The sequence below is a fragment of the Sphaeramia orbicularis genome, chromosome 3, assembly GCF_902148855.1.
Source record: "Sphaeramia orbicularis chromosome 3, fSphaOr1.1, whole genome shotgun sequence".
Lineage (NCBI taxonomy): Eukaryota > Metazoa > Chordata > Actinopteri > Kurtiformes > Apogonidae > Sphaeramia > Sphaeramia orbicularis.
The window spans coordinates 43,326,906-43,350,276 of NC_043959.1; the positions used below are offsets into that span (position 1 = coordinate 43,326,906).

A 23,371-nucleotide genomic window follows, 5' to 3' on the forward strand; every position below is an offset into this window, starting at 1 on the left:
GAATTTCTACAAAAATAAAACTCATAATTATTCCAAAGCTGTACATTTGCACATCTGCACTAACTGTTATTGTACAAACTAACCAAAAAAATTATTTCAGTTGTAGTTTTGTTTTTTTCTGGTGATGACCTGAGCCAACTAATGCATGTAACATAAGATGATATACCATCAAGGAGAAAGGTTGTCAATAGATAAGCTTTATGATTTTGTATTAATAACCCTTCAATAGTGTTTACTTGTTAATTCGCTATTGTAATTGTATTCAATTTATTATCATTTTGTCGTGTATTTGCTAAATAAAGTTCTTCATGATGGACGCATAAGATAATAAACGTACATACACTATATTCAAGGTTTATTTATCAGCTGATCCACCGAGCACGTGTGCTTTGTTTGGCAACGTGATGACGCCACACGTAGTATACCGGAAATAATCAGCATACAATCCTGCTAAACGCAACTGAGATAAATGCTGTTCGGTTACACAAAGGTTTTAAAGTAAGTCATCAGTTATGTAATGGGGTGTCTCAGGGTAAAAATTTGTACACCTATAAGTCTTCGAAGACGGGCTAGTTTGTTTGCTAGTAGGGGTAGACACGCGGTTGAGAGACTGGAAGCTAAGCTAATTATTAGCATGAAAGTTTGAAGTCATTAGAAGTAATGAATGAAGGCAGAAAAGCATCACCATCCCGCAGTGTGCAGAATAACCCACAGAGTAAACGCTTGTTGAAAATACATGACTCTAGAAGCACGTCGAATTTAAATGACGTTTGCACCTCGCTAACATAAATGCATGAGTTAAAGACTTCCACATGAGCCCTCTCACTTGTGTGTTTCTTCTCTGCAGAGATGGGAGTGAAGGGTCTGCAGTCCTTCTTGGAACACTGCTGTCCACAAGCCTGTGTCAATGTGAACCTGAGGGAAATGGTCAGGCAGCATGCAGGCTGCACACACACATCCAGCCCGACCAGTTCAGTACAATTCAACTGATTTTTACCTTTGTAAACATTTGTTGCTATAAGTTACACTTTTATTTTTCAAAAGTGAAGCATATGTAAGCTTCTTACATTATGAATGAATCAAATACTCCAGATAATGCTATCTGCTGCTGATTTTAGGTGTTTGTTATACTGTGAAAAGAAAAAGTATTCAGTACAGTGGTGTTATTCCTTTGCCAATACTGAGATTAGATGTAAAAAAGAAAATCAACCATTTGCATTTTATAACTGAAGGATTTTCCTATTCAAATTATGACTCTTACTATAATTATTTTATCTGTCAAAATAATCACAATATGGCTTAGTTTGCATATCTTTTTTCCCTAATAATATTTAATATTAATTTGTAGTCAGAATATAATACTCACATTTGGCATTAAACAAGCACAGGGCTTGTACAAGCTCATACTAAACAAATAAAATGAAATCCAAGTCAGCCAGTTCCTGATGATTATTAGCTTCATCAGCAGCATTAAGGACTTTATTTGCCTCTTTGTAGGATGTGTGGTGATTCTCGTTTATATCATGTTTGCAATTCACTCTTTATAAAGGTCCCACACTTGTTGTTGATGGGATGGCTTGCTTGCGACACTGGTACACGTGTAAGGACTGGGTCTCTGGAGGGCAGTGGAAGGAATACATGGACATCCTGATGAACTGGGTGCAAGCCTTTACCTCAGCAGGCATCAGACTGGTCTTCTTCTTCGATGGAGTGGTGGAAGAGAAAAAGAGACCGTCATGGGTGAGAAAGGAGGCTGTTAACTTGAAGTTGTAAGATATTTTCTTTTAGGAATCTTTATTTTTCATTAATTTAACACAATGTGTCAGAATGATATTTACATTGTTCATCAGCTTACTATTTCTGGTAAATATTTTATTGATTTTTTGCAGTTTAACAAAGATGCAGCCAATACACACAACACAACAAAGCTATAATATAACAACAATAGTTATAGAAATGATAATAATAAACACATCAAGCCTAAAGCATATACTTAAAATAAAAAGGATCTAGTTCTTACCACAGGACATTAAGTACAGAGATCAGTCCTTGGGCTCTCTCACTGTCCATGTACTCCAAATAAGGGCCCAGTTTTTGTAGAATAAGTAAAATTTGCCTTTTAGAGAACTTGAAGTTGTACATTTTGGTGTTTTCTCACCTGACTCGTTGTCATTGTTCCTCCGCTGTCCACAGGTTAAGAGGAGAAGGAGAGTGAATGGGGATGTGTCTAAAATATTCAATCACATCAAGGCCCGTGGAGACCAGCCTGGCAGAGAGCTCTTTGGTTTTCCCCCTGGTCTCGCAACATTTACCAGTTTTGCTCTCAAGTAAGACACACAAGAGCACATAAAGCACCCACTGTGATGGAGTCTTAACAATGTATCTACAGTAAAGTACTCCACAGCATTAGATGTCTGATTTTTTTTTTTTTTTTTTTTTTAGATTTTTGTTGTTTAAACTTGCTTTCTCTTTTAGGTCTTTGGGACAGGAGGTGTTTCTGTCAGTCATGGAGGCTGATTATGAGATCTCCAGCTATGCTCGTGAGCATGGTTGCATGGGTATTCTGGGACAGGACACAGACTTCATCATATATGACAGGTTTATTGGGGTTATGTTAATAATTTCCTCTTTATGTTAGAGAAAACTGAAGCTGTTAGTATAATCAAAGAGTCTCAACTATTAATGCAACTATATAAAGTTTTTTAATGGCTAACTTATAGATCATGCAAACATCAACAAATCTCACTAAAGTCTTTTAAAATTCTTGTTAACAGTCAAACACACTAACTCTTTTCAGCAAACTGACTTACTGAGTGAAATCTGAAGTAATTAATTAATTTATGTAGAGATTTTCATTATTATTGAGTTATTAGGATGTAAAAAATGAGAGTAAAGTTCCTGTATAATTTTGTCCTTTGAAGCGCACCATACCTGTCTGTCTCAAAGCTACGGATTGAGAATCTCACCACTGTCCTGTACGACCGCCAGGCGTTCTGTCGAGCCATTGGATTGGCTGTTTACCAGCTGCCATTACTGGCCTGTTTCTTGGGTAACGATGTAGTGCCAGAACAGCGGATGCAACACATGAGGAACATTGCCATGACGACATATAGGTCTTTGCATTTTTTTACTTCCCACATAATATTTGTTGAAATTAAAATGTACTGATTTTAGTTGGTTATTCTGACTCACAGAAAGTAGTCTGTTGGAATAGGCTTGTCATTGACCATCTGTTTCGGTGTTCTCTCCCCTTTTTATTATCTTCCGTTGCTAACTAAAACAATAACATCCTCTGAGCTGCAATAATGCTTTTGTATTTCTAAACTAACAGTATCAAATGTTGCACAATGTTACAGCTCAATAGCTCTACTTACAAAACAATATATTGCAGCTGTTATCATGGATATAAGCAATCATGACCATTCCACCAAGTCCAGTCAGACCAAAGATTCACAATGAGATGAGCTGCAACTTGTAAATACTTCCAGAGTTGTGGTCTACGATCCTATGAAATCCCACCAGTTCTGAAACAACAAGACAGTATATCATGTCCATGATAAAAGTTCTGTACTTCCTTTGTAACTGTCAGCTTTTCATGCTCCTTTTGTAGCTGCTTATACCTTGTAGTATCTTAGAATATAAAAGAAGACAAGGATAGTGACTAATTTACCACCATTATTCCTGGAGTAAGAGTGTTGTGTAGAGGAGTAGGTGTCACTTTTAATAAGGAGAGAGCATGGACCATTGAGACAGAATTTGTCAGGGAAATAGCTGATAGTAACGGGCAAGCTACAGTCCATAAATACTGTTACAACACACACCATATAGTGTGATGTTCTAAAACCAGCCACTGGCATTTTGACAGCCTAAATTGCTGGTGATGCCATCGTCCGGTGGTCAGTTCAGAGTGTTGCAACCTTTCCTTGTGACCCTCTAAAACAGTTTAGTCTCATTGTGATTGTTTGGTCTTAACTGGGCTTTAGCTGTTGAGTAAAAAAAAAAAAAAAACACCAACTGATTGTAATGTGTGCCATGTGCTAATGCCTATTGCTAATGATAATGCATGGTACTGTATGTGTATTAGAACGGGTAAAATGCAGAGACCAAATGTCTCTACTGGAAAAATTAAGAGTTAACCATTTAACCGTTACCTGACAAATTAGAACCCTTGTTAACATGAAGTTGTCTATTTAATCATGCAGCTACACATTTATTTTAACAAAAATATTGAAATCTGCTATTGGGTTGAAGTTGAGATGAGGACATTGTATGATGACTTTATTTTATTGTTTTACTCAAGTATATGATTTCTGTCCTCCAGGCAAAGCAGTCCCACTCCTCAGTCCGATGTTCCCCATGGACAGATACTGTCAGCTGTATCCCAGTTTGTGAGCTCATTGTGGAGCAGAGAAGACGAGAACAACCTAATTCCTCTGTCTTTGAAACTGTCACCTTCAGATAGAGAGCTCATTGAGAGAGGTGTTTACTCCTACCTATTAACGGAACAAGAAGCTCATCAGGAATGTGACATCACAACCCCGCCTTCTGGTGCTGTTTTTGAGAAATACGTTAGTCCGGAAGTATTAAAAGTATGTTTTTGTTTCTACATATAGTAAATATTTCCAGTTTTGAGAGTGCCAAATGCTAAATATGTTTTACTGTGTGGTTTTCCACCAGGCATGCAGGGAGAAACATGTAGCAGCTCAGGGTTTCATGGTTTACTGTGTTGTGTCTGAGGGAGTGGTCGACTGTAGCAACAGTCTGGAGGATGCAGAGGACACTGAACTGCTGCCTCAGGCCCTCGTCTACAAGCGCTGCAGGCAGCACATCTATGGTCTGCTGCTGCTGCTGCATGGCCCTGATGGTAGGACAGCAAACATGCAGGAGCTGCACGGACAACGGCATATTTATGAGCTGAAATAATTTAACAAAGCAATTTAACAACTTGAAAAGCATATACAGGAGCTGAGCATGCAGTTACACATGTGGAAAATGGGGTGAAATCTTTCTGGTCTGGTCTAAATGACCCTTGTTGAATATCTTGTCTCCCTCAAATAGGACTGAAATATCAAAATTGCTTTTGTCCACATACAATCTTCACACTACAGCAAGTTTTTTTTTTTTTTTTGATTAAGGTACAATGTCACAAGATTCCATTAGAAATAAAGCAGTGTGATACTACAGAGAAGCATCAGCCCACATATCATCTCTCCAGATGTCAGAAACTAGGCTTGTTTGGTATATTTTAGCTTTATACTTTGCCATAATTTCTTGCCATTTCTCAACATCCAGTTCCAAATTAAGATATAAAGTCTGTAAAAAAAAAAAAAGATTGCATATGATTTATGGAGACCACCCACATACACATAGGTACAGTACCTGTATAAAGTACAGACTTGACAGTGGAGTTTTATTTTTTGTATTATATGTCTTTGCTTAAAAAATTCTCAAATGTTCTTTTATCAGTATTTTTTTTGTGTGTTTCCAGGCAGCACTGTTGATCCTCCAGCTGTTAAGGAGTGGTTTGTCTATCCTGGAAACTCTCTGAATGAACCTGACCTGGTCCATCCAATCCCACTCAACCTGCAATGTAACGCACCTACTTAATTTTTTAATTATGCTAATGCTTATAGTAATTGTAGTTTATTAATTGTACTTGTCTCAGTACTTTAAAGACACAAATACATGAAGTTCTGTCTGTAATAAAGTTCTACATGCTAAGTGACAAATCAGTAACATTAGTTTTCAAGACATCATTTACCTGATTGTGTATTTATTATTTTTGTTTCTGTGCACATATATTTGTAGGCGATCATCTCAGCCTGGACCTACTATGGTTCGGCTCTGGTCCTGAAGTTTCTTCTCTACGTCTGGCATCGTTTCTTTCAATTTTTGACTGCCAGGATTTTTCTGAGTTGTATGGGGTTGTAGAAGAGCATCTTTTGGCTGCTCTCTGTCTGATCACTTACATAGTCCTCCAGGTAATTTTATATTTGTTTATTTCATACACATTAAAACGATAAGTAACATAGGTGAATTATCAAATTTAAATGAGATGTCCATAATATCCTTTGTTTTTATTGCATATTTAAGAAAGTGGTTTTAGGTAGTTTTTCTGTTTTCAAGCTGATCTGAAGTCATCCTGGGTGTTCCAGTTGCACAAAACATAATTAATGCTGAAGTCTACTTTGTTTTTTATGTTGTGTCTCTTGGTTTTCTTTGGCCAGTTTTTATGTTTGGAAACATTATTGATTGCGTCAAATGTTCAATGTTCATTTTCCTTTTAAACATTTCAGAGAAGATAATCTCAGTGTTTGAGGAGTTAAGCCACACCTGGTGATTTATGTAAACACAGAATGAAAGGCCAAATTTATTTGGTGACGTTTAACTCGCATGTTAGCTTTTGATTTGGAATTTGTGTCACAACCATGCAACAATTATTCTGCTGTTTTGTCAACATGTGATGTGAAGTCAAACATCAATTGTTGATGGTTTGTTCTGTGTTGTTTTGTAAGAGCTTGATGGGAGCCATTAACACCTGCTGAGCACTTAGGTTAGTCAGACACTGGTCTTAGCGCTCTGTAACTCCATCCCCAATGTAAACAACTGCTCTGATAAATATTCAAGGCTTTGAATATTTTCCAAACTATTTCTTCATTTGTTAACAAGACTTTTTTGTCCATATTTTAGTTTTTGTAGTTAGTACTTTGGTTGCTTCCAGTGTTCTGATCCTTGTTTAATGAATATAAAAGAAGCACAGATTTGTCTTTGGGCTTTAAGCATTTTGCATTCACGTCATCTGACTGAGCTGAAAACACAGCAGGGATCACGGAATCATTACACTTGGATAAAGGCAAATGCGTCATTTTGCTGAAGAGAAACACATATTACAAGCATAGTTATCCTCATTTATAAACTCTTGACATGAAAACTGGTTGGTAACCCTGCCTGACAAACAAAGTTTTAAAGAAAATAAGTCAAAAAAAATCTTGTTTTAGGTTTACAGAAAGTGTTAGCACTATTTTGTCTTAGTTTGCATATTTTATAACAGTATGTGTCTGTGGGGATCAGCAAATATCTTTAAGTCTTCAAACAATAAATGCAAATTAATTTAACATAAGTGGAGAAACTGTAGCTGCTTCTAAGTCTGAAAAACCTGAAGAGCGTGCTTTAAAAAGTTTAAGTTTTTAGTAAGTGAGACATTTCTTGTGATGATGCTTCACCACAGAGCCATCAGAGGGCTTTCAGACAGACTTTTGAAGAACATTGTTAGAGCATGTCATTAAAATGGATGAAGGCCCAACAGACAGACTGAAGAGCAGCTTGTTGGACGAACTGTTTGACAAGCAGACAATCAAAGATGAGCAGACAAGCCGACTGACAACAGTAGCTGTTGTTGTCTGATCACTGCTGCATTCACATTCCCTCCTCACTCGTCTATTTAAATCACTTCAACGTTTGTTTGTTTTGGACACACAACTGGGCAGCCTTGTTTCTGCATTCAGCATTGTTTCTTTCTCTGTTGAATTGTTGAACGCAGAGGAGACAAAACAAACTGACCCACACAGAAAACACACTGATATGTGATTGACTTCACTTACTATACATAGTATTTTCCTCTGTGTTTGTGTTTGTGTATTTGTGTGTATCTCATCAGGTACAGACGCTGTCTCAAGAGGATGTAGATGCGTACCTGAGTCAGGCTGTTTGTGTGGCGTTAAAATCCCCTCAGGAGCTGCAGCAAATCAAGGTCAGTCGCGCACACACATATTCTTCATTTATGAATACTCAGTTCTAAAAAGGACAGATTCATATACTTAAACCTCTGAATCTAATCATTGTTTTCATTTGATTTTCACCCATATTATATGGCACCGAAAAACGCACCCTAAAGTTGGCTGTAGTGCTGCGGGAATACTGTATTTACCACAGTTTACAGTAAGCTGAGTTCTTCTGTGGCAAACACAACTCACAAAATCCTTTCACTAATAGAAAGTGAAGACAGAAAATGGGGAGAAAACATAAATATACTTCTGAGTTCGAGTCCAGAGAAACGACAGATTAAAAAATCCTTCAAACTTTATTAGTAACAGAATTCTCATAGACCATCAATCACATTTAATATAATCAGATTCAGATGAAGTTTATTAACCCCTGGGAGGAAAAAAAAAAAGTCCTTCAGCTCAAGAAAATAAAAATAAAAAAGTTGAAATAGCAGTAGAAAGTGAGGCGAGAAATTGGGGAGAAAACCTGAATACACTTTTGAATTAGGTTCCAGAGAAACAAATGAATTAAAAAAATCCTCTGAAATTTATTAGCAACAGAATTCTCATAAATCATGAATCATATTTGATATATATTCAGATTCAGATTAAGAGAAAGTCATGTGTCCTTCAGCTATAAAAGAAAGGTTTTAAAGCGTTTATGGTGCTGATTCTGGAGATTCGTATCACAATATCACATGGGGATCAGTTTGCAGAAAGAGCAAACTTAAATGCTCTAGAAAAACAGATCTATGACATTCATGGCAGCACAGTGAGGAACATTTCTCTGTCTTTCAATGGTGAACGAGTGCTTGTTCTCTGCGCCTGCACCACATGAAACACAGATGCGGAGGGGTTAATCTCTAAATCATTGAAGGTCCCCAGGTTATACTAGTCCCATGGCAGAAGGATCCAGTACTTCTCCCACCACAGTTTGCGGCGATGTCACTTCGGGCTCTGGGAACAATTTACTGGTGCATGTTGTTTCAGCCCAAATACAGACAAAACTGTAATTGAAATCATCAGTGCACCAATAAACCTTGTGTCTCCTCTGAGTCGTCAGCGAGTTCAGCTGCGTTGACTTGTGAGCTCTCAGATTAAAAAAAATCAAAGAGTCAGCTGTGCGTTTTCATTCTCTGGGAAACGCCATGCTGTTTGCTGCCTTGTTGTAGCCCCATTTATTTTTACTGCTTAATTACCATACTTATGTCTAGTAATTTGTATTTTTGCTCTTCGTCTGTTTTCTACACAATAATTAGGGCTGGGCGTTGATTTGAATATGCTGTCTGGGAGAGGTTCAGGGCTCCAAGAGGGGGGTTAACTAGTGTGTGGATTAACTGAACACACATTAAAATACTCATGTACCCCAGATATGGGTCAAGAAAAAGTCAAGTTTGGGGTTGTGTGTGCTCATTCTTTCATGTGTGTTAGATACAGATCCACACACACACACACACACACACACACACACACACATATCATCATCATCATCCACCTCACCAGTACACACACAATGTACACTTTTAAGATCTCCTTTATTTCAACAAAACACTATCCAAAAACACTGGTTTTAATGAAAATGTTCCTTAATTGGAATTGTGTGTTTATGTTTTTCAAGTGAAAATGAGTCACTGCGTTTGTGTATGTGTTCAGGGGAAAGGGGTTGTGGGTACATGTTTGGGATGCGTTACTTTCATTGCAACATTCCTCCCCTTGGGACTGTGATTGTGGCGTGTGTGTTACATTTTTGTGTGTGTGTATTTCTGAGTAACAGTTAGAGTGTGCTGGCGACAGTCGCCTGTCTGTCCTGGCTGACGCTCACCACATGGAGCTATTTACACCAACACACTCCGCCCCACTGGACACACACGCACACACAGTCCCATGTGTGTTTGTCTTTGTCTTTCTCTCACTTTGTGTGTTCTCATTTTCTTCATCTTCTTACACTGAGCTACTTTCTCCTCTTCTGTCTCTCTTCACATTACTCTTTATCTCTTTTTTCCTCTCTTTCTTTTGTTGTTGTGTTTGTGTACGCCTTCAGGCTTTTGTATGTCTGTCCAGTGGTTCATTGTTTTCAGTAGGTGAAGCTGTGTTTGACTGGAAGCAGGTGGCAGGCAGGGCTGTATGTGTGTCTGTGTGTATGTCTGTGTGTGTACACATAATCACTGTTATCAGTAGTATCTGCCAGAGAACAGGTGAGAGCAGAAAGCACACGTGCATTTATGGATAACATCTGCCTGACTGCTGTCACTACGGTTGGCCTCCGCTCTGCTGCTGCTGCTTCTTTTCTTTGTTGTTCTGTTACATTTTCTTGTGGTCAAGATCTTTATCAACAAACAACATAAGACGGTCTCTGTTTTGTTATAGTGGACAACCAGAAACATTTGTATCTGTTTGCTTAAAAACAGTGCAAATCAAATTACTTTACATCACGCATCATAATACCATAACATAAAACATTTGTTTGAAACATTTCTTCTGTTTTTCTCTATTAAGTCCAGTCAGTGGAGCAGTCTTGTGTAAAGTACTTCACACCAGAGGAAAATCTACACTAAAACTACACTAAAAATGATCAAATTGACAATGTACATTTGAAATGATATGATAACATTTATAATGCAAAGAACTCATGTGTCAGTAAAATATGGCACATATTTGAGTTTATGGCAGAATTTCAGGTTTAGTTTCCAGATGAAGGAAAAAAGGGGACGGGGTTGGTCAGAGGAGGTTCAGGTATAGTAAAGAAACTGTGCTACCAAAAGGTTCCTTTCTTTTATAGCCCAACATTTGTAGGATGTAGTTGTCATAGTTAACTTCACAATAAGTGGCCAAAAATGTATCACTGAATGTATCACTATGGAAATGCAGAATAAATATAAATGAACTATGATCAAACTGCTACCCCCAAACACTGTGAGTGTTATTTTCATTGTGTTATTCTGGGTTTTAATACACATTTCTCATTCTGTTCGCTCACTTATGTCATTACATGTGTTTCTTTTTATCTCCAGCACAAGTTCCTTTTGTATTCAACTCTAAAATAATAAAAAGCATTTTACTCTCCTTCACTCGCCCAGCTCAGGTCTGCTATATGGAGATCCAAATGTAGAATGTAATGAACTTTTGCATTTAGTGAAAGTAATACAATAATTTTTATTTTTATAGTCATGTTTGTTTTTCTTTGGAACCCAAGATAAATAGTTTTTACTGCAGTAATAACTAATGAGCATCCTATGTACATGATTAAATAAATAAAGTAAGTCATTTTTAATTATTAATTTCTTTAGTATAACATGTAAGAGGTAGGATAATGGTTGCTATGGTAGTTATTGCAAAATAAAGATCCTCTAGTTTCTCAACACTGGGACCAGCTCAATGTACATTACATTATTTAGTTCATAGCAGTTTACTTTAAAAGCCAATAATTCAACAAAAAGTATTGATATAAAAATGATTGAAGCTGGGCAACCAGGCAAAAAAATTTAATCTCTCTATATATTTTTTTGCTTTTCAATGTTATGGACAATTTTCAATCTTAATGGATTGTTTTCTGGCTTCGTGTTATATTCAACTGTATATTATTAATTTCCTAACATGAGATTTGTTGTGATGAACTAGTCTAAGGAAACCTTCACTGTTTCATTAGCAGCAGCCAGTTTTTTCACATAGATCAATATAGGGCTCACTACTGACGGACATCAAGTTTGACTTTTTATAATCTGATGTCAGGGTCAGTGCTGACCATAGTAGTAATGATAGCAGTTGTAGTCGGAAGTACTGATTATTGTACCAGCCATGGAAAAAACAATTGTACCAGGTTATGACACTACATGTATTGAAGAAGCAGATGTGTCTTATCTGTTTTGGAATAATCAGAGGAATAAAGCTCAGACTATTTCAATAGTTGACCCAAAGTCTTGAAACTGAAATAATAATAGAAGATTTACTCTTTCGGTCGTTAAATGAAGCGGTCTGGTCTCCGTTGATGATGGGGGGGCTGTGTGTGTGGTCTGTTTCATTGGGGGGGCTGATGATCTGGTCTTTGACTTGTTAAACTTTGAACTAAAGGAATTTATTGTCACATGTGGTGAAGTCAAGTGTGTATTGTTGGTGTTGTCGCCAAGTTGTGGCTGTGTCGTCTGCACATTTAAAGGACGCTGGTGACAGTAGATACAACACAGCGTCAAGACGTAGATGTGCAGCCAACCAAATGCAAAACCAAACATTTTTCTTTCTTCGCTCTTTCTCAGCTGCCTTTCCTCTGCAGCCGAGCCGTGCAGCTGGGATCCCTGTACGTCCGAGGGCTGAGCCACCTGCTGGGTGCTAACTGTGCCAGTGGCTGTCCGCTGCCCAGCGCTGCCCTCATGCCTTGGCACAGCTTCGATGGACGGCTGTTCCACTCAAAGTACCTGCTGGCACATAGCGGCGCAGAGCAAACTGTGCTGCTGGACGGTGATGTGAGTGGAGACAGAAAAACAAAAAGGGCCAATGTGTGTGAATGTGGGAAAACTTTGAAGAGGGATTGTGACCACTGCTGTTATTTTTTTTATCACCCATGAAAAGCAGGTTTTTTAATCTTATGTCATTGTTAATCTTGTTTATTGCTCAAAAGTAACATGTTTATTGTGTGGCTTTCTTTCAGTCGTCCTGTGTGACTTTGTTTCTCCGCTTGAGAGAGAAACTTACAGAGGCCTGCTGTAAAAGTGGCAGAGTCCTGCAGTCCAGACCCAGACCCAACACTGCACAGCAACGTCATAGAACCACACCAGGGCCCAGATACAGAGACAGACACACAGGTGAGACATTGGCCTGACTCATTTAACCTCTTAACCTAGTACCTGGGGGCAGCCAGTAGTTCTATCTGTGTTACCGTGGTAATGCTACGTGACACTAGCAATATATACATTCTATACATCCACGTAACCAGGGCAACATCACCTAAAAACTCAACTAAACCAGTTTTCAGAAAGCAGAACACAATTTACACACCAAGCACTTAAATGGGCAAATGTCTAAAACTAGCTGACAGTCCAAGTACGTTATGAATAATTTGATAAAACAACAGACCAGTGTGACAAACGTTACACTGCTAATGCTAACACTAAGCAGATCCAACAGTATTGGTATTTTCTTGTATTAGTATTTCTTTCTTCTTCCTCTTCTTCTTCTTTGATTATTTCTCTGCCGTTAAAACTCACTGAATGAACCAAAGAAGAGCTGTTTTCCGATCATAACTTAGTTTCATGTGAATGAAGCTTCTGCCATTAATTACTCCATTGAAATGATTCTGATCAGAAACAAATGGCCCAGGGTTTAACTGGCAGAGTTATCCTGCTCTCCACTTCATCTGCTCATCAGAAGAATGTAATAAAATGAATAGAAACTGAAATCAAAAATATTCTACTATTATACTGCACTAACAGGGAGTGTATATGAAATTAAATTAGTTTACATGTATTTAACTTCTTACCTCAACTGTATCAGTGCAGTGGAACTTTTTGCTCATATCTGCGAGCTGTGCTGTCAGTGTTTTATCATTGTCGGTGCCACGTGTGTTTCATGAAACAGTACAAACAGAATTTCATCTATAAATATGTCAGTATTTTTATTTCATTCTAAACATAAAATGGTTCTGTCACATACACTAGAGCTGTTGAAATGGAATATGTGGTCTGTAAAATGGACACATACAGTACTTTTCATTTAGATTGAGATATTTTTTGTATTGAAAGTGATTTATTCCCTTTTATATTTCCTCCTGTGCTCACCGTTTATTCTCTCTGTGGACATTGGCTCTGTGCTGTTTTGTTCACTATAATTATACTGACATTTAGGCCAGGACTCTTTGGAAAAAATGTTTTTGATCTTGAGACCATCCTGGTTAAATAAAGGTCAGAGAGAAAAACGTTTTGACCTGAATTAAGAAATGTTATGGTGTTTCTAGGACGCCCTGGTGGCCTGGTGGTTAAAATACTTAACATATAACCACAATGTCTTCAGTTTGATTCTTCTTGCACGTCAGACCTCTTTCTCTTTTTCTGTGTAGATTTATACAATAAACCAGCCGACACAAAAGCATATTATTACCCTGTGCTGAAGGTCAACACGGTTATGGTTTTCACTCAGGTCTTTTTGTGTAGGAGACGATTAACTCATCAGTGGATAAATCAGTCTTTATGAAACATGTTGGATATATTGATTACATGAATATCTGGAACCCTTTGTTTTTTTCTTGCATGTATATTTAGATCCAAAAATCTACTGTTTGCCATGTAAACTTACAGTGTTAAAACAAACAACACTTCAGTTATTTAAATTTAAAAGCCCTCTATTGTTTCAGTTTTTATTGTGAAACATGTTACAGCTGCCTCTCCCAGGGGCAAAGCAAAGATTATACAAAATACACAGGAACAGGATGAAATAGACATAAAAGACAAAAACAATGCAAAAATATGAAAAAGGGTTAAAAAATAAATCAACTTTCAGAGACACTGAATTGTCATGTTTGTTTGAATATATTACTATTTGTTTTGTTGAAGTGTTTGTTTCATGTCTTTTAGAAGTGATTGTTGGTCTAATCTTGCTATCTGTGACTGATAATCCAACATTCTAGCAAAGTGCAATTTACTCAACATTGTTTGAAAAAGAAGGACAAATCTGTTGTTTTGTAGTATTTCATGACATGCTTTTTAAATCAGATCCTAAAGAGACACCACTTTTATATTTTGGGTCTTGATCGGAAAAAGTTGGTAAACACTGCACAACAGCAACATCTGTCACTTTGTCAAACAGACCAAAATCCATTTATAAATCTTGACATTTTACAGTTCCTTTTTGTATAGCTCAGATAAATGTTCATTTTGATGAGTCAGTTTTCTTAATTGATCACAGCCCAGCGTTACTCTTGTCTAGAGCCTGAATTCCCTTCATTTTGAGTGACTATAACTCAGCTTCACTATGCACTTGTGTCAGTGAAGTGATGAACATACATCCTTCCCACACTGTGAATCTCGTAATGGACAGCCAAACATCTTTAAGTTTGTGTTTTAACAAATGGCAACTTGAAGATGCTTTGCGTCTATAACATTGATTACAGATGGGGCTTTTTTTTCCATGTTTGTATTCCCTCATTCATTACTTCTAATTAATTATTACAGCTAAGTCACTGTCTTTTAAAGCTATTTTAGGCACTAGTGTCAGGTTTCTCCACTTTCCTAAATTGTTTAAAGTCCACCAATTTGAATTTTAGACCTAAAAATCCTCTAATATGATTGTGACAGGTCTTATAGATGTATTAAGATTAAAGTTAAGTCATTATATTATCTCTGTAGGGAGGTTTGGTCTCTGTATTTTACCCATCGTATCACACATGCAGTACCTAGCATTAGCATCAGCATGAATGCTTTCCACGTTAAGAGCAGTGAGCTGCTGTTAAAGATGTTCGGGGACCAACTCCAGATTTTCATCAGCACTAGGGTTAGGGGCACTGACAGCAGAATTAACCTGTATGTACCTGTTTGTAATGGTGGGAAACAGGTAAACTCAACACAAAAGGGCTCAGGTTCAACTGAGAATTGAACCCAGAACCTTCTTGCCACCAGTTGTGTGGTATAGTGCTGATGTCCAGAACATCCTCTGTAAGAAAACACTCATCAGGAGCCCTGTCTTTAAAAGTCACATGGGACACTTGAAAAACATTTACAATAGTGTGTAGAGAGCTGCCAGCAAACACCTACCATGAGCTAGTTTAGTTCTATATTTACACCAGGAGCATTAGTAAAGCCCCGCCCCAATACGACAAGATGAGAAATTCATTAAGTCACATTTAAAATGATCTCTAAAAGGGTTTTTAGAAGCTGTAGATTTAGCTCGTTCAAACCCTAAGTTTGTCAGTGTTTTTGTAGCCCAGCTTTGTTTCTGTTCAACAATGACCAAAAGCTGTAGGCGCCTCAAGTGACAGGCACAAACTGAACCTCCTCACATGACATACTGATGAAAATACTCCTGGAGCCAAAAGGAGAAGCAGCATTTTAATCTGACAGTTGATCTGTGGTTGTAGTTCTCTGGTGCCCCTCACAGAACCACATTACCCAGAGGGCCGTGCTGTAACGAGCTCCATGTGTGCTGTGGCCTTACGCATACCACCGTGTGCAAGCAAACACACAAACGCACACGTGCACGCTTGGATCGTAGACTTGCTTTGTCAGTGCACTAGTAATAGTAGGTTTCTGTTTATAGGCTGGGAGAGCTCTATTTTAAGACACACAACAAGACTAACTGATTACAGACCTTTCTGTCTGTCTCCCCTCTCTTTCTACTCCCCTTACCCTCTGTTGTTCTCACTTTTCATCTCCTGCTTCATTCTCTTTTTGTTCTTATTGTTTTTGTCATCCTCTTTCAGGACTCAGAGCTGAATTCAGACTCTTCAGATACACCTTATAAGTGATGGAATGTATTTAAGTACAAATCTGAGGTAGATGCTTTACTTGAGTATTTCTATTTTTATGCAGCTTTATAATTCTACTCCACTACATGTCAGAACCAGGTATTTTACTTTTTTACACTGCTGCATTTGTCTGACAGCTTTAATCATCCAAGACCTTAACAGCTGCTGGCAACCCAAAGCATGTGCTGATCTAAAATGTTTAATAAGTTGTAAACAACTAATCCTATCGATAGATTTAGATAATACTGGTTAAATGCTGTGACTCAGCTTTTCAGTGGCATCAGATATTACCAATTTGGACATTTGGAGCCTCCATAGCCAACATGGAAACACCATCATCTTCTGCAACATTGATTCACCTTTAAAACCCATGTAGTTTGACAAAAGACAGTTGTCGGAGACACTTGTTAATGTTCTGTTAATGATATTTTTGCTATTAATTGCTTTGAACCACTCCGAGCATTTATGAACATCCGTGTGATCAGTAAATTAAATATAGGAAAATACCTTCTTTTCACTGAAAAAATGCAAAATGCAGAGGATAATATTATAATGAATGCTGATAAGTCACTTACAAAAGATTAATTATAGACAAAATTTAATTCAAAAGTTGCCACGAAAGCAGTTAAAGGTCTGTAATGGTGAATTACTTGTCAACCAAATCCATCTGCAAGTAATATAGAAATGAGAAATAGGTTTTATTTAAAAATAGGCACTGGAAACTGTTAAACGTGACTTATGACTGACTTTTAAATGCAAAAATTAACATTAATATTTCAGGTAGTTCAAGCAGGAGACTTGTATCACTACTGAGCTCAAGAGATACATGGTGTCGCACAGGAAAGCAATGCTACAAACATGATGGTCTATATAGATTATGATGCTTTGCTGTACATTAAAGGAGTGATATTAGGTTTTTTTTTTTTAAAGAGTTATGCATTTTAAAACATTTCCCTGTGGTCTACATAAACTGTAAATGCTATGCTTGGGTCTGAATTCTTCATTAATTCAACTCCACAGGTCCATCTTCAACCCTATTTCTGAGTAATGACAACAGAAAGGTCGTTTTGAGCGCTGGCCCTTTAAATGCAAATGAGACACTTCAGGCTCCACCCCCTCCAGGTTGTTGACTATGCTGTTCTGTCCTGTTCAACCAACAACTGAACATTTTAGGTAATCGGCTCCAAGGCGGGGCATAGATTCAGTATGGACTACAACTGCTGCTGCTGACAAACAATTATGACGTACTTGGAGAAATGTTTGTCTTAACCTTTTATGTACAAATGTCGTGATGCAACAAGTTATAGACGTAACAAATTAAGCAGGAATTAAAACAGGTTGTAGAAATCCACTCAATTTTTGCCAAAACGAATATAAAGATAGCTTTGCAGCACCTGGAGGGTTCAAATTCAAATTTTTTGAACTATTAGGGTCCAAATACACAAATAAATGTACCAAAGACTAATAAAAGTGGGTTTAGCAAAATGTGACCAACAAGTTATGAAGTAATTAAAATGAACTTGGAAAAATGTATCAATAACATTAAACAAAAAACATGATATATAATAACAGAACCAATTTACTGCACTATAACACCTTTTACTACATACTTAGTACACTTTGCTGATAATATTTGTGTTCTTTTACTGAGTATTTTCAAAGTGTTGAATTAGTATTTTTACTTAAGTTCTTCTTCCACCACTGCATCTAGTGTCCTTCTCACACATCTACTCTTGTTGGTGTGTTTGTGTCATACTGGTCTTTGGCAGGTTTGTATACTGCAGGACGCTGTGCAGACTTAAAGCCGAGCCGGCCTCGCTGCGGGTGCATGACTCCATCCCGCTCGGTGGTCAATTGCAGGACGACTCAGCAGCAGATTGTGAAATGTGAACCCGTAGTTTCTCTTCAACCCACTGACTTATAAACCTTTAGCAACCGTTTCTAAAAAGCAACTGCGTGCCATGTTGGCGCAGAGTCTCGCATTTGCGCCGAACTGTCTGCATTTTGCCCAAGTCAACCCTTGTGGGTCTCATGAGGATGTTTCTGGTTTTATAGATGGAAGGCTATACACTCTTTATACCTCAGTGTTTCATTTCTGCCAGACGCAGACACCAATCATTACTACAGAGCTGTGTGTGTGTGACAGAGACATAGAGAGAGAGTATGTGTGTGCGTGAGAGTAGTGGTGGCGCTATGTGGTATCGTTGAGGGCCCGGTTTGGTTTTTGTTTGGAATCAGGCCTGATGTTTAGTCTCCTCAGCAAATATCTCCTCTGCCCGCCTGCCCTCGCAATTACACTTCAACAGGGAATCCATTATAGCTGCTCTCCCACGTCTCTTCAGTTTATTTCTGTCCAAAAAGACAAAACGTAAATGAAAACAACCTCATTTTCAGATTGGCTTTTGTGCTTTGTGGAGCTGAGTTTACAAAGGTTTCATGAAGCCCCAGTTTAGAGAAGTGGTGTACATCAAATCTGCATGAGAAGAACAAATGAACCTAAACTTCTAATCTCTCTTTGCTCTTTTTATGTTTTGGTTTTAGTCTAAATTTAAGATGAGATACTGAACTTTTCCATCGCAGGAATAGACCTTGAACAGTTTTGCTGCTTGTGGCCGACTGACACATCAGTCACTTATGCGTGGCATGCTTTCATGTGCTTTCTCTGTACTTTGACACTCAGTAAATGTATTGATGGTAGGATGGTGGCCTGATCTGGTCTGGAGCGCCTCAGCTCCCTTTTGGCAAAGTCCAAAGATATTTTATTTACAGTACTTTGTAATTGGCTTAAAGTCTGCCACAGCCTTTCTTTATACTCAATGGAAGAATCACATAAATATGTTGAATCTTAGTTGTTTTTTATTTGTTGGATTAGAGCTGTCAAGGGGATCAGCTTCATGAAGCCGTCTTCTCTTTTTTGAATAGTTGGCGTTCAAGACTGGAGGCATTTGTCAGAGTTGATGAGTGTGTACGTCCTCTGTGATTTGGCATTTGGTGGTTTTCGCTGTTCTGTGGGTAGCCTTGGAATAATTGTGGACAGACTTTAAAGGGAAACCCTCTCTAAGTGTGTGTAAGTGTGTGTGTAAACAGAGACAAGGAACAATTGTCGGCGTTTTTTGGATGGAGTGTGGCATTTAACCAAAATGTTGCACTTAACTTATACCTAAAGCTTTGCTGTTTTTTGCTGTTTTTCACTGTTCTGTTACTGTTTTCCATCTAATAAGACATTTTTCTATGTCACTTGTTTTAATTCAGTGAATGTTTCTGTCTCCCGATTGGTCAACCCATACACACATACAAACTTTCCCTAAATCAATATACATTTCATCTAAGTGTGTTTACATTCTATTGATAAACCCACTTTTCCATTTGTGCCAAACATCAAAAAAATCTTTTTTGTAATATGTTAAAGATTCAGTGTTTCCACTTTTTATGTACAAATTGAAAATTGGATTAAAGTTGATAAAAAACACTCCAACAAGTTGGCAGTAAAAATCAAATGCAGTGATCTTCCCAGAATGTTTCTTTGTAGGTAGATACAGCTCCGGAAAAAAATAAGAGACCACTGCAAAATTATCACTTTCTCTGTTTTTACCATTTATAAGTATGTGTTTGAGTAAATGAACATTTTTGTTTTATTCTCTAAACTACCGACAACATTTCTCCCAAATTCCAAATAAAAATGTTTTTTAGAGCATGTATTTGCAGAACACGACACATGGTCAAAATAACAAAAAGATGCAGTGTTTTCAGACCTCAAATAATGCAAAGTTCATATTCATTTCTAAACAACATAATACTAATGTTTTAACTTGGTGCAAGTTCAGACATCAATATTTGGGGGAATATCCCTGATTTTCAGTGACAGCTTTCACATGTCTTGGCTTTCCTTCATTGCTGTTGGATGACTTTATGCAGCTCCTGGCAGAGAAATTCAAGAAGCTCAGCAATGTTCTATGGTTTGTGACCATCTGTGTTCCTCCAGAAGTTTTCAAAGTGGGTTCAGGTCTGGAGATTGGGCTGGCCATGACAGGGCCTTCATCTGGTGGTCCGTCATCCACACCTTTATTGACCTAGCTGAGGCCAGGAGCATTGTCCTGATAGAAAAACCAGTCCTCAGAGTTTGGGAACATTGTCAGAGCAGAAGTCCAATAGTTTTCAATGGTTATTTTTGGATTCCAGTTACTTTTGCGGTACTAATAGCACTGTTTTTGTCTATTGTAAGAAGATAGTGATGGCCACAGTAGTAGTTTTTATACTTCTCCTTAAATAAGACATGGATCAGGTGTTTATTCAGTAGAATAAGGTATGTTTGTGTTGGAATTCAACAGACACAGGAATGGAATGGCTGTCATACATGCACACATGCAGATTTCAGAGGAAATTGCAGTGGTCTCTTAATTTTTTCTAGAGCTTTATACACTCAGGTCCATCAGTATTTGGAGATTATTACAGCTGATGTAATTTAGCCTCTGTTCATCACAGTGGACCTGAAATGAAGTAATGAAAATGTGAAGACTTTGAGCTTTAATTCAAGGGTTCAACAAAAATATTACATCAACTATTTAGGAATTACAAATCCATCCATTTTCAGAGGCTCAAAAGTAACTGGGTAAACTAAGATCGTTATAAGTATGAGGATTGTTTTTAATACTATTAATTTCCTGATGACGTGAGACAGGCCTCTACTGTGACAATGTTTAAGTCCAGGCTGAAAACAGCTCTGTTCAACTGTGCATAGAACTGAAAGGGTTCTATCTGCACTCTTCTATTTTACTTTGTTTTAATTGATTATTATTTATGTTTTATTGATTATGTTTTAATTTTAATTGTGTTTTTAATCTGTCTCTTTTCCATTTTTGTAAAGCAGTGTGAATTGCCCTGTGTATGAATTGTGCTATACAAATAAATCTGCCTTGCCTTGCCTACTTGGATGAAAATACTTAGTAGTCAATGATTGAGAAGAGGAATCCTCCCTGTAGATACTTTGTCAGGCCTTTACTGCGACATACGTACATATAAGTATTTTTATACAATTGCATCCCACATATTAAAGACTTTTAGTAAAGGGCTTAAAATATGACATTTTCTTAAATTCAGGTGGTACTTCGGGCTGGAGGGACAGAGGAGAGAGAGGATATCATCATCATGGAAGAGGATGGAGAGGGGCATCAAGAGGAAGACAAAATGAATATGAAGGAGAGGGATTATGGGAGAGAGGATGGGGTCGTCATAACATTGCTCCTCAACAGCCTGATTTTTATCCTCATTACCATCATGGTGGTGGAGTCCAGAATATAAACCGTCCTCAAAACCAACCCCGAGGCAGGTTTGATCAGAGCAGGGGAAGATATCAATTGGCTCCAAGGTACTGTATCACCCCTAAACCAGCTTTAAAATCTGTCCATTAAAAGTTTTTTTTTTTGGGCTTTTTCTAAATGTCTCCTGTTTTTTCACAGATGGTCACAGCCTCCTGCCTCCTGAAAGTGACACAGATGAGGAGAGGATTAAAGGGAGTGTTAACTTTTGGAGTTAAGAGCACATGAAAGACACAATGAAAGCAGAGAAGAAGTCAAATATCTCTGAACAAACTGATGAGTGAATTACCATCAGGAATGTTTGTATAAAGGATGCAGGCAAATCACATAAGGGACATTAAGATGAGGTAGAATGAACAGATTAAGGAAAAAAAAAAATATTACGACAGTTTAGCTTGAATTGGTCTCAAAAGGCTGACATAAAAAGAAATGGTGTGAAGAAGGACTCCCCAAACACACACACACACACACACATACCAACAAGTGGATTAACTGTTAATCCTAAAGCTGTTTTTACATCTTATCTTTGAAAATAAAAGAGCAAAGATCTTAAAGGCAGTGTTTATCCACTGCCAAAATCCCTTTAAAGTAATGGTTTTAACTTCAGAAAAAGCAGCATCAGTGTCAAATATCAGCTGAAGTGTCATGAGATTTACAGTATCCTATCAGCTGACATGGGTCGTGTGTGGCAATGAAAACAAAGTGAGTCATGACAAAACGGTATTAACTGCCTGGAAAAGAAAAGCCAGTATTTTAACATTTAACGTGAGCTCGTATAGTAAGTTATAAGGTTCTTGTTCTGCAGACTTTGGGCTGTTTTAACTATTGACACGCCAGATTCGCTGTGTCTGAATTTACCCTCATTTGTTCATCACTATATATGTCAAATAAATGATGTGGTCTCATGTAATGTGTGTCCTTGTGCGAGTACCCAGAGGAAGAACTCGGGATGAAATCTAACGTGTACTTGAAGTAACCATTTTCATATTTCTGATTCGGCTGTGAATTCACCACAAAAATCACGTCACTGTGACACCAAAGAATGTTAAGTTTGTCGTATTGACCCAAGGTTTCTGCAGATCATTAAAAAGCATTAAAGGTCATTAAATAGATTTTGTGAAAATTAAGGCCTTAAAAAGCATTAAATACCATGTCCAGAGGCATTCAAAAATTAAATACACTTGATGGAAAAAAAAAGCATTGGTATTCATAATTTTTTTTGATTATGTAAACATTAATAATTTTGATCAGAAGTATAGTGTGATGATTGACAGACGGAACCCTTTAATTGGCTATTGCTTATGGCCGATACACGAATCACAACACACCCATCTATTTATTGTCCGTCCATCCATCCATCCATGGCTCACATCCATGCTGTGAGCGTGCACATGCCGTGGCAAAAGAGTGGAGGGAACAGGAAAGATTCAGAACCTGGTTAAAGCATGTCAAAGGTAAACCATCATAAAACTATAAATAAAACCGTATCTGCACTTGGACATGGGCATTAAATTTGTTTAAAGTAACATTCAAAAGGACATTAAAAAGCATAAAATTAGATTTGCTAATACCTGCAGAAACCCTGAGACCAGAAAATGGCATTTATTTAATAAACATTTGTGTATAATGCACATAATATCATACATTGTTTGTCTTATAAATATGACCATCACTACTGATCATAAACACATTTGGAACATCACTGAAATGTTTTGAAATGTCTCACGAACCTGATCAGTGGTTGAAAGTAAAAATCTCAGATACTTGTAGATGACTTTTTTTGTTTTTATGCTACTTAAAATCTCTGCTCCATTATGTCTCAGATTCTCAATATTGAAGTTTTTACT

General features: G+C 37.5%; 1 protein-coding gene across 2 annotated transcripts; it reads left to right on the plus strand.

The window, feature by feature from the left end:
- Window positions 1–406: 406 nt before the first annotated feature.
- On the plus strand, window positions 407–22,434 carry fam120b (family with sequence similarity 120 member B). Of its 2 annotated transcripts, none has more exons than XM_030130885.1 (15): window positions 407–498; window positions 848–970; window positions 1,550–1,740; window positions 2,194–2,327; window positions 2,476–2,598; window positions 2,922–3,113; window positions 4,322–4,589; window positions 4,678–4,864; window positions 5,489–5,590; window positions 5,809–5,981; window positions 7,658–7,750; window positions 12,014–12,220; window positions 12,406–12,559; window positions 21,307–21,574; window positions 21,666–22,434. In XM_030130885.1, exons 2-15 carry the CDS (start codon window positions 850–852, stop codon window positions 21,688–21,690), a joined length of 2,238 nt encoding a protein of 745 aa, XP_029986745.1. In that variant the 5' UTR covers window positions 407–498; window positions 848–849; the 3' UTR covers window positions 21,691–22,434. The 2 variants fall into 2 exon arrangements, with proteins under 2 accessions (XP_029986745.1, XP_029986746.1); XM_030130886.1 differs by having other exon boundaries at window positions 2,194–2,323; window positions 2,472–2,598.
- Window positions 22,435–23,371: the final 937 nt, after the last annotated feature.

What these genes read in the sequence shown, in the direction of transcription:
- fam120b (XM_030130885.1), top strand. Translation starts at nt 850, where the DNA reads ATGGGAGTGAAGGGTCTGCAGTCCTTCTTGGAACACTGCTGTCCACAA. An exon ending in CTGTGCTGCTGGACGGTGAT is followed by an intron (nt 12,221 to 12,405) that starts GTGAGTGGAGAC and finishes GCTTTCTTTCAG; the next exon opens with TCGTCCTGTGTGACTTTGTT. An exon ending in AGATATCAATTGGCTCCAAG is followed by an intron (nt 21,575 to 21,665) that starts GTACTGTATCAC and finishes GTTTTTTCACAG; the next exon opens with ATGGTCACAGCCTCCTGCCT.